The sequence below is a fragment of the Trichechus manatus genome, unplaced genomic scaffold, assembly GCF_000243295.1.
Source record: "Trichechus manatus latirostris isolate Lorelei unplaced genomic scaffold, TriManLat1.0 scaffold00085, whole genome shotgun sequence".
Taxonomy (NCBI): domain Eukaryota; kingdom Metazoa; phylum Chordata; class Mammalia; order Sirenia; family Trichechidae; genus Trichechus; species Trichechus manatus.
This window is the reverse complement of record NW_004444021.1, coordinates 8,534,131-8,546,031: the sequence shown is the minus strand read 5'-3', so window position 1 is coordinate 8,546,031 and position 11,901 is coordinate 8,534,131. Positions and strand designations below refer to the sequence as shown.

Below are 11,901 nucleotides of genomic sequence, written 5' to 3'. Positions count from 1 at the left end.
GGTGGGAAACAATCTAAAGAAAATAACTGCTGTTTGTACTGGAAGTCAAAGCAAGTGTAGGTATGTAATGCTAAAATGGTCTGGGATTGTAAGAGTAGTGTGAAAAAGCAGATAAGGATAGCAGACTATCTGAAGGCATTTAGGATGGGCATAAACTTCTTCAGGTACAAACACTGGTCAGTACGTGAGTATTAACAGACATAGCCATTTTGTGTATATATCTAGCAGAGTATCCAGATGTGGCAGAAATAATTCTCAATGTTTAAGAAAGGTAGAAAAGATGGGTACAGGGGTGTTACAGGTTTGACAGCTATATCTACAAAAAGGAATTGCACCTGATAAATTTTCCTACCATTTATTTTGGAGGACAAACTCTGCTTGCCTTATTTTCTCTATGCCCTTTTGATGACAATCACATTAGATGGTCCCTTCTCTGTGTTACTGCTTTACATTGAACACAATTACCATTCAGGAACTGAATGTGACACCGCTAGCCTGATGGGGAAGGGCGAGTTTCAGAGGCAGTAATTAGGTGTCTTAAATGTCACCCTAACACTACAGCTCTGTTCCCTGTATCATGGCCCAAGGGAGCCTAGAAGCACAGTATACTGTTACCAAGTATGCAGCAGCCACACCATTAGGAAAGGCTCCTGAGGAGAGGTCAGTACAAGGTACATGAGCAGTGCATTCCACCTGTCAGCAACGCACATAACAAGACTCACAGGTCACTGGAAAACCCATTTTCTAACCCCATCTCATAACTGTGTAAAGCTTTATAGTTTTACAAATAATTTTTATGAATATTATCACATATATTGTTTCATTTAAGACAAGAATACTAATCTCTAACTCTTTTACTGGAACCAGAAGAAAGAGCAAGACTGAAAGAGATAAGTTTGACTTGGAATTCTACCCAGTCACACCCAGTGAAAAGTAATTTCAAAAAAGCATTAGGAAATCTTAAAAAATGCAATGCCTTCCTGATGGCTTATTTGTTCACATAATTTTCTCCTTTCAGTTTTTTCTTATATTGATGTAATATGTGTAACATACTGTTTAAGAGTGTGGGCTTTGGTTCTGAATACAAGGTCCACTACTTCCTAGCAGTGCAACAGTGAGAAAGTTCATTGTTTCAGTAAACTGCCCCATCTGCTAGTGGGGATAATAATGCCTACCCTAATACAACTTATGTGAAAAATTATTTTAATAATGCTCATACAGTACTTAGTACATGACCCGGCCCACACCAATAACTGCTGTTACTACTGCCGTCATTGTTAGCAACTAATGTTTACTACATGCTTCCTATGTGCCCTATATAAAGCTTACAACATAGAGAAGACAAGATAGCTGACCTCAAGGACTTTAAAACCCAAGAGGAAAATGTGATTAATTAGCATAATTACCAAAGTACATAGTTAACCACTCACAGTCAACAATCATTACTACACTGATGGAAGAGAGCAGCAACATGGCTCTGGATAAAAAAACAGCTTTACTTACGGTATACAGGTTTCACTAACGGTATTTTGGAGCCCTGGTGGCATGGTGGTTAAGAGCTACAGCGAGCTACGTCTGCTAACCAAAAGGTCGGCAGTTCGAACCTACCAGCCACTCCTTGGTAACCCTATGGGGCAGTTCTACTCTGGCCTATAGGGTCACTGTGAGTTGGAATTGACTTGGTGACAATGGGTAATGATGTTTTACTTAGCTTAAATTGCATTTTCTAAACTCAGGCTAAGAGGAAAACCTACGTGGAGTTTAAAAAGCAGACTATCAGATGGAGATAATCAGGTTGATTTTATAAATATGTGGGTGTTAATGCATACACATAAAACATATCCATCCACTCACTACAGAAGAGCATCAGCATTGTGTTGGGATGTGTACTCCTTACGGATCCAATATCTTTATGCGTAAATAGAAAATATCATTATAATTATTTTTGTCCTGAGTTTGAGCAAACAGCAGGATGTTGGTGGTATTAATAAAAATCAAAGTAGTAAAAGTTATTTTTTGGTGGGGAGGGGGTGAGCAGGGGGAGGGGAGACAATGAGTTCTATTTGCAGTATTTACCCTTATGAAACAATATAACACTCAATTTGAACAATTTAACATACAATGAAACACAACTTTCAAAATGAGAATAACAGGTAAAAGCTGGAAATGTGTATTTACAAGTTAAAACCCACTGCCATCGAGTTGATTCTGACTCACAGCAACCCTACAGGACAGAGTATAACTGTCCCATAGAGTTTCCAAGGCTATAATCTTTATGGAAGCAGATTGCCACATCTTTCTCCCACAAAGTAGCTGGTGGCTTTGAACCACTGACCTTTCGACTAGCACCTGAGTGCTTTAACCACTGCGCCACCAGGGCTCGCTGGACAATGACACTCTAAAACCAAGGAAGAGAGCAGGCAGAGGGAGGGGAAGTGTAAGTAATATTAAAGGCAGTTTTAGAATCAGTAAACAGGAAAAGACTTAAAGAGGGGGCAGTATCAGAACACGCGTGAAGAAGAGTGTAACCAACTATGGCAGACAGATTAAAGAGAAACGGAGGGAAGAAGCCTTAGGATTTTTCTAAGAGGAGGCAGTTAGCTGTCTTACAAAGGATAGTTTCTAGGGAATAGTGAGGACATAAATCAGACTGAGGAAGGTCAAGGAGAATCAAATAAGCAGCGGAAGAGAAGAAAACTGAGGTAATTAACAAAAAAATATTTTGTCAACAGTGGACTCAATGGAAAATAAAGAAAATAAATCTTGAAAATGGCTCATGCAACCTTTCGCTGTTGGTCTAATGAGCTACAGCTATTTATAAATTAGACATCTAATTTTATTACCTGCTGATTAATCATCCCACCTTCTTCTGGAATGAAAAAAAAAGCTACCTTACTTTTCTTTAGGCAACCACCATGCCTCATCTCTCAGTCTACATGGTTTGAATGAGACTGATTCTACCTTCTAGGTTCCAGGTTGGGCATATGACGCAGACCAAGCCAATCACAGCTCTTGATTCCTCAAAATGGGCACAGGATCCACACAGGCCAATCAGAACCAGTAAGTTTTATATCTAGGACTTTTGCCAGAACCAGTAAAAAAGAATGGTTATTTCCCCTAGGGCCACTAAGCTATGGAGAGAGCTATGAAGATATGAAATTATAGGTGCATCAACCACATGGGGTAGTTTACCTAAACATGAAGCCAAACAGAAGAAAGCAGTACCAAAAAAGAGGGACAGAAATATTTCTAACGAAAGCATCTTACCCAAATTTAGTTGTATGCCTATACCAATAAATATCTTCTTAAATTAATGCCAGTTCTATTTAGATTTCTATCACTTAAAACTGAAAAAATACTGATTAATACAACTACTGAACCCAGATCAACCCAGTAGGCCTTTTGAGTATTTCAGAGTCACTAAATGTTTTGAAGGAAGGCCACCAAAAAGAAAAAGTAAACAATAACAACAAAAACTTGCTCATACTACTGTATACCAAATTATGTACTTTATGAAAAGTATTATAATGAGATTATAGTGTGTATTACAACTCTGACTTAAGTTCTTGTTGTTGTTTTTTTGATTCATAGACCTCTCAGTCTTTCAGTTGTCTATCAGAAAGCGACAAGGTACAGCCAGTAAAAAAGACCATGCGAGAACAGAAGAGAACAAACAGAAATTAAAAAAAAAAAAATTATTAAGAATGTCAAAATGGTCAAGATTTAAAATTAAAGAAATTTTAATATCTATAGTCTAAATAATGTACCAAAGATTGTGTGTCATTTTAGGAAAATAGGTAAATCTAGAAATATATACATTTCCTGGCATACAGAACATATAGATAATGGTATTTATTTTAAAATAGGTTGTAATTCTAGAGAAACAGATAACAGTGTGTCTTAAAGAACTTATACTAAATAAAAATGACATGCGATTTACATTTTTTCAAATACACACCAAATTGTTGGCCTTACTGCAGATGAACTACTTACTATAGTTGTCCTAACTTTACTGTCACTGAGAATTTGTAACTAAACTTTTTCCTATAATGCCATATAAATAAAGAGAAGTTAATTTATGCTACCACAAAGCAGCATAGGCATTTGTAGTTTACTGACATTTAAATTAACCTAAAGAATTAAAAGGAAAAAATAACTTCAGCAGTTTACTTACATCACCATTACAGCCAAATACTCCATTAGAAAAGGAAATCAAGTTATAGGATTTGTCACCCCAGAGTACTGTTGGATCTCCAGTGAGGATCATTGCAGTTACCTAAAATAAATTTAATCTTCCAAACTGAAAGAGTTTTAACATTGATTTATAAGTATTTTCATCTGAAACACATATATGTCATCTCACTTTTCCTTCTTCAGGTAAACCAAATTTAATAAAATGATAATACAGTTATGCTCAAAGGAAATAATAACAATTCTGCTATGACTTCAGATATTTCTCAAAACCTCAAGTTAAGGAAATCCTGCCAAAGGACAGCATGCTCTCATGAATGTTTAAAGAGTATATCATTGAAAGGGTAAAGTTTTTACAGCGTGAATGGTGTAAGAGGCCTTGATACCTTTAGTCATTAGAGTCTGATGAGGAGGAAAATATGTCAAGAATTCATATCCCATTAAACATACTTTTCAAACTGTAGGTCGTGGCCCATCTGTGAGTCATGCAATCAATTTACTGTATCACAATCAGTATTCTTTAGAAAAAGAAATATAATAAAATAAAACAAATATCAGAGTACACTGCAGATAGTAAAAGTAACCATTGTCTTGTGACACTTATACATATATATGTGTGCCTGTGTACGGGTGTGTGTACATATTTAGGCTACAATCTAAATATATTTCTAACTGTGGACTGTAGGCAAAAAAGTTTGAATCATAGTCTATTAAAACATAGACCAAAGACTGCATGTCATTTTAGAAAAATATGCAAATCTAGAAATATATCTATATACATTTCCCTATACATAGAACATATATACAATGGCATATACTTTAAAATAAGTTTAGAAAGAAATTTAGTGATTCTCCTACCAAAAAAAAAACAGCTAAAAAAGAGGAAGTGTCAGTTTCTAGCTATGAGATTTTTCAACTCTAGATGATTTTATTCCTATCATCCAGTATTGATGAATACATTATGAAACAATTTAAGGGTTTTCAAAAGACTATGAGACTTCTATTAATATGATTACTACCTTTTATTTCCCAGGAAGCGATAACATTACCTCAAGAAAAAAGATTAAATAAGGTCACATTTAGCCTTAAACTCACTAAAGTCAACATGTTCAATAAAATCAAATGATACAGTAAATTACTTATGAGGGTTAGATAATTCTTAGGACAGACCTTCCCAACTAAGGTGTCAAGGCACACAGGTGTGGGTTATAGGTAAGTTCTCATGCCACCTCTGGCATGAGAAGCTCATTTACCCAGTGTCCTGTGCAAATCTTCTGTATGTGCAATCAATGTAAAGAAAGCTGGGAAACACTGACATGTGATATGCAAAGAGCAGTCATACTTCTTTAAACAAAGTGTAAGATATAAGTAAAGGGCCCTAAACAATGTGGCAAGAATATACAAAGCACTATTTTATTTTTGCATAAGCTTCAATTTGGTACATGTAAATTTCACAGCTAAAGAGGAGTTGTAAGAGTATATATGCATGAAAACGAAAAAAATCTACTCATGCTCTATGTACACAAGAATCCTGCAGGAAAATTGTGAGAAGAAATAACAGAACAAGACAGTTAAGTACCTGAGAATAATCTTCTGGTGTTACATGTGGACTGCCATCACTCATGCCATATACCAGTATACTACTCTGAATTTTTTCTAACATAGTCAAATTTTGTGGATCAAGACCAATCAGATATTCTCGTGCCTACAGGGCAAGGAGATAATGATTCAGTATTACAAATGAACATGATATAACCAGAAAATCTGAAAAGAATCTGTTTGGGAAAAAGGTTCATTAAGAAAAGTATAAATTATAACCTTAGCCCATTGAGTACGCTCCTCGCTAGTTAATGCTGCTATCCCAGGTCCGTCAGGTTCACTATGGCACCTCTTGTGAATATATGTCAATTGCCTGGAAGATTTAACGAGAGAGTCAACAAGAGCATAGGCAGTTCAGTAGTTACTTTGGCTTTAATGAGTCTTAACACTGATCAGTATTTAAATGTTTTGATATACTAGTCAAAGAAAGGAATTATAGCCTTAACAGCAATGGATTTATTTCATACATCTTCTTTTTTTGAAGTGATTATGTGCTCTATTAACACCAAAAGTACATTTGACAATAAACTCAACTGAAGAAGTGTGATGTTTGACTGATATAATTTATATTTTCAAAATGTGCACGCACTTCCAGGGTCCAGGTAAATTCCCCTTACATAACAGAGAACTTGAAAAATACTCTGGTAAACAAATCTCACAAATACCATGAACATCTTATCTAACTGAAAACCATGTGCATATATATTTAACCAGAGGACTTACTCTGTACTCAAATATTTGCAAGTGTTTTATCCAAAAGATAGAAATACCATGTGGTCAGTTTTAAATGTTTTCACATGTGCCATTTTATTACTTATAATCATTATTTTTAAAGACTCCATTAGCCGAGAATGAACTTCCTCCCCTTTTAACATTCTCTATTCCTAGTCAGATAAGTTCTATGTATACATTTTTAAACACATAGCAGGTAATTCTATCTAAATAACAGGCTTTTTCCATAAACAGATAAATTTTCATCAAATGAAAAATTCAGAGGTTTAGTTTTAGCCCTACTTCCTCAAGGCACATGCTAAGAAACTACCTCAATTTTAAAACTTTCAAGGATCCCTCAGAAAGTGAGCTAGTATAGCTGAATAAGTGATCAAAAAGCACCACTAGCAGCCATCTCTTATTTGTGGCTTCATCAATCAAAACTGGAAAAAAATATCATTATATGGGACACAAGGTATGAATGTTGAGGGTCACACAGTAGTTCTCTGATTTTGATTACTAGGTTGACCACTTGGGTGGTGGTTATATGAGTAGTTAGCTGTACATTTATGTGTATGCATTTGTACATGTTTGTTATACTTAACAAAAATACTTTTTAAAAATGCATATCCAAACCAAAAAACCCATTGCCATTAAGTTGATTCTGATTCACAGCAACCCTACCAGACAGAGCAGAACTGTCTGATAGGGTTTCCAAGGCTGAAATCTTTATGGAAGCAGACTGTCACATCTTCCTCCCATGGAGCAGCTGGTAGGTTTGAACTGCTGAACTTTTAGTTAGCAGCTAAGTGCTTAACCACTGCACCAAATATGCATATAGATACAAGCAACTCAACATTTTTAAGACAATCTAGGAAATTTGCACGATTGGATATTAATGAGATTAGAGAATTATTGTTAATTTTTTAGAAGCAAGTCATTAGGTGTGATAATGATATTGTATGTGTGTGTGTAAAAGAGGCCTTATGTTTTAGAGATACGCACTAAAATATTTATGGCAAACATTTATGTCTGAGATTTCTTTCAAAATAAATCAGGGGGGATTGGGGCACAATGAGGTACAGATGAAAGAACATCAATTGTTGAAGCTAGGAGTCGATAACTATTGAACTAGGGGATGAATACATAGGGAGAGTCATTATATAATGCCCTCTACATTTTGAAATTTTTGATAATAAAGTTTAAAAATACACATATACACACAAATAAATTTAAAAAGTGTGTGTGTGTATATACATATATATTTTAAGCTATATGTGCATATACATTCACTGAAACAGATCTGGAAGGATAGAGCACACCAAACTATTAAACAGTGATTGTGGGGCAGAGAATGGGATTGGTGGTATCGCTAATATTTTCCTTTCCTCCCGGTAGAATGTATCCAGATACTTCTAGCAAAATTCAGAATTAATTTAACTGAAAAAAAAATGGCTTTGAAAAAATCAACATATATAAAGTCCTTATTTTTTTCAGCTTATTGTCACCTTTTAGAGAGGCAATTCTGAACATTTATTTATTTATTTAACTCAAGCAAGAACCTATGACCTAAGGAGACTCAAGTCATAGAAAGTAGTTTGAAAACCTGCAAATCTCTGGTGGGGTGATCAAACATCCTTCATGCATTACATCAAAGACAAAAACTCGGCCTCGACACAGCACTGTGACGTGACTTGGGGAACACCCTTCACTCTCTGGAATAAGGAACAGAAAACAAAAGACTCAAATCTCCAAAAGTTAAACAGGAGTAAAACTGCATACTTATATCCAACAGAAAAAAAGCAATCATTCCTCCAATATTTTATTCATCATATTATAAATATATCACATGAAAAACACATTAATAACTTAATGGAGTTTCAGTTATTATGCTATAAATACACACTGTTGAAGCTTATCCATGTGAAATATCTAGAAATCCATGAGAATTTCACATATTTGTACATCCTGAGAATCATGTAAATCCCAAACTACTACTGGGCTTTCTAGTTTTATTTAGGAATAGAAATGAGAAGGGGAAAAGAGTAGCAGAAGAATCCCGGAGGAGAGCCATTTGAATTAACAAGTTTCTTTTTAGGATTATTTCAATGTTAATTGCTCATCAGATAATTTAGTTGCAGTAATATCTAGCTATGATTTCTTAATGAAATAGTTTTCAGTAGAATAAAAAGAAACTAGAATAAGGGCACGGTATGCTTGAATGGCAAGGGGAAAGGATTCTGACCAGTCTGCAGTTTTACTTAAGGCACTGATAACACCTGGTAAGCCATTGATAACTGAGTCTATGACTCCTTTGGCATGCCGTTAACTCCCTGAAAATTGTTTTCTATAAACCTCAGACTATTCTGATATAGCCTCATTTTTCAGGTATGAGTCCCTTGCCAAGAGTCGTCCTATATGATCCCTGTCCCTTCCCTCTAAGAAAGGACAAAGGAAAAAGAGGAAGAAAGAAGATAAACAAGACATAACATTGTCACTGGAAAAAAATTTACTGGTTTGTATTATGTACAAGGAACTGTGCTAAGCGCTTTACACACATTATCTCATGAAATCTACTCATCTACTATGAGGTAGGAGTCCCTGGACAGCACAAATAATTCAGCACTCCACTACTAGTTGAAAGGTTGGTGGTTCGAACCCACCAAGAGGTACCTTGGAAGATAGGCCTGGTAATCTGCTTCTAAAAGGTCACAGCTTTGAAAATCCTATGGAGCAGTTCTACTTTACACACAATGGGGTTGTCATTGGTCAGAATCAACTTGACAGCAACTAACAAATACCAATGCTTTTACTAAAAGAAGTACTCATGTTTTAAACTTACCAGTACTAAAATAATTCATAACTGAATCTCTAGTAATTCCTGGAACCCTGCAGGTAGAAAACAGCATTCGGAACTGATCCATATCTAGAGGAGTATTTCCAACTTTCTGAACAGGCAGTTTTTCTCTAATAAAACAAGAAGGTATTTTGATCAAGAAATCATCATAAAACTTATAAGCCAAATAGTCACAACTGCAGCATTCATCCCCAAATAAGTAAACTAAGCTTCTCAACATGATGCCACCTGAGACTTCGGGTAAATGTGTATTAATAAATTAGCATACAAATGTCCTTACTTTCTTAATAGCTGCCAGTAGTTGAAATTATGCCAAAGAGTTATACTTCCTCTTTCTAATTGAGTGCCTTCCTTTGGAGGCCAGTAGTGTTCGATATAGGCCGCAGGACCCGCGAAGTTAACATTCAGTTGTGATGGTATGCGAACATCCAGGTAAGCAACATTCAGCCACCACTCTTCCAGCTAAAAGAAATTAAGAACATCAGCCTAATGTTCTTCAGAATATCTGAATGTATAACTGCTGACCAAAAAGAAAAAAATTTTAAAAAGGAAGAATGAAAATGCTGTATTTGTTCTTTAATTACTCTTCAACACTTAAAAAACACATTTCCTTGTTTTTAAATCAGAGATTTTGAAAAATGCTATTGTGATAACTCCTTTCTTTTAAAACTGTAGGATCTTAAATATTATTCAGTCTAACTACACTGTCAAAAACATGAAACAAGAAAGCCCTGGAAAGGCACCTTCTGACAGATCATCATATTGAAGTCACAAATACCCAATAAAGTACTTGGGTATTTTCAAAGAGTACTCAGGGTAAGTAGGTACTCAATAAATCTTCATCTAATGATAACAATTGTTAAAGCATTTATAATTTTCTCTTTCAGAACAAAGCTGAAATACTAAATCAGAAATATAAAATATTTTCAGTAGGATTAAAACTAATTTAGATTTTTCAAGCACTAATTTGTTTGTGTTTAATAACCTGTAATATGTGGACAGTCTCTCTTCCACAATAATCAACTGTTGAATTTCGTGCATAAGTAAGCAGATCTTATAAAATTATATGCAGTTATTTGGAAGAAAACTGATGTTATAAACTAAAATTAGTCATTCAGAAAAAGGTATGTGACAAGGATACAGGCAGAACAACTTCTTTACCTTTACCCTTTTTAAATTAAAACTAAAGTTCAGAATTGAGAATAAAGGAATCTGGAAGTATAAAATGTTACTATTCCATCATAGGTGTCAATGGCTCATGAAAAGATCAGCTTGATTTTTATTTCTAAAACTAAAAGACAGAAGATAATTACAATCATTTCTGGACTAAAGCAATGTTTTTTTTTAATTATGAAAACTCATCCTCTGCTTCATACTAAAGAAGAGGAGTAGTTGAGCTGAAGAAGTCAAAGAAGATTCCTTGTGGAAAACTACTGAGACCCCATCATTGTACCAGCTTCTCCCTCAATATAACTGAAACACAGAATACTCATAACCATTCTCCACTCCAATTTTGTAATGACCCTTTTCCCCCCATGAACTGTTTAGATATTTCTACATCACCTATATGACATGTCTACGTTGGTGTTTTGTGCTTTTTCAGGCTACAAGCATCTAGACGAAATGTTTTCCTCAAGCATAGTCTACAGATCACCTGCATCAGAATCACAGAGTGCTCATTAAAATATGGATTTCTTGGTCGCACAACAGGCTGGCAACTTGTGATACAACAAGCAGATGCAGCCTCATAAGAGGGGGGGTTTCATAGGAAGGAAGTTCAGATACTAAAAGAAAATGAATAAAAACTGTCTATCATAGCATAAAAAAAGGGGGTGTGGTGGGGTAAGGTATTTCTGGGCCCTGATTCCAAACATACTAAGTCACAATCACTGGTTCTAGAAAATCTGCATTTTAACAAGTTCCCCATATGATATGACAGGGGGCCGCACATAACACTCCTAAGTCCCAAGCTAAATGATTCATTCATTCTTTTGGATGATAATAATAATGACCCCAAGGATTTTTACAATAATAATTTTAAAATGCATGCTATGTGCGTTTTTCATTTTTTCATTCTTTAGTCACCATCAATTTTTCAATTATAAATACAAAAATATAATTACCCAATTTCTTTTTCCTTTTGCCTTTTTGAGTAATTTCTGATGCAATTTTTCTCCAACCCCATTTTGAAATTTTTTAACTATTTCTTCAGTTTTCTTATATTCTTCTTCATTTGCAAATGGTTTTACTATAAAGAAAACAATATGCATTAAGATATTTAGACATCAAGTACCACCAACACACTTGGACTATTATTACTTACACAAGTCTTGAGACTCAAATATGTAAAATACAGTACTAAATGTCACAGCAATCCAATAAATTATAATGGCGCTTACAACATGAAAATAGTTGAAAAGCAACAATGCAAAATACTGTAAAAAATAAAACAGTGGATATTATGTAATCTGATAACTATTTTCTGAAAACTTATTTTAAAATCATTCTAGATGATAGTTAAAATTACAAAGATGGGACTATAA

At 34.8% G+C, this 11,901-nt stretch overlaps 1 protein-coding gene across 8 annotated transcripts in view; it reads right to left on the bottom strand.

Moving 5' to 3' along the window:
- Window positions 1-11,901, bottom strand: part of CROT (carnitine O-octanoyltransferase) — a 91,677-nt gene that overhangs the window by 20,401 nt on the left and 59,375 nt on the right. For 6 of the 8 annotated variants that reach the window (XM_023736054.1, XM_023736055.1, XM_023736052.1 and 3 more), the window contains 7 exons: window positions 11,482-11,606; window positions 9,639-9,820; window positions 9,344-9,468; window positions 8,108-8,216; window positions 6,010-6,103; window positions 5,771-5,896; window positions 4,175-4,276 (listed from right to left, as the gene is read on the bottom strand). In XM_023736054.1, the coding sequence (XP_023591822.1) occupies window positions 4,175-4,276; window positions 5,771-5,896; window positions 6,010-6,103; window positions 8,108-8,216; window positions 9,344-9,468; window positions 9,639-9,820; window positions 11,482-11,606 (863 nt within the window). Of the gene's footprint in view, window positions 1-4,174; window positions 4,301-5,770; window positions 5,897-6,009; window positions 6,104-8,107; window positions 8,217-9,343; window positions 9,469-9,638; window positions 9,821-11,481; window positions 11,607-11,901 lie in introns of those variants that run through there. The other 2 variants (XM_023736057.1, XR_002824870.1) reach the window with 2 other exon arrangements.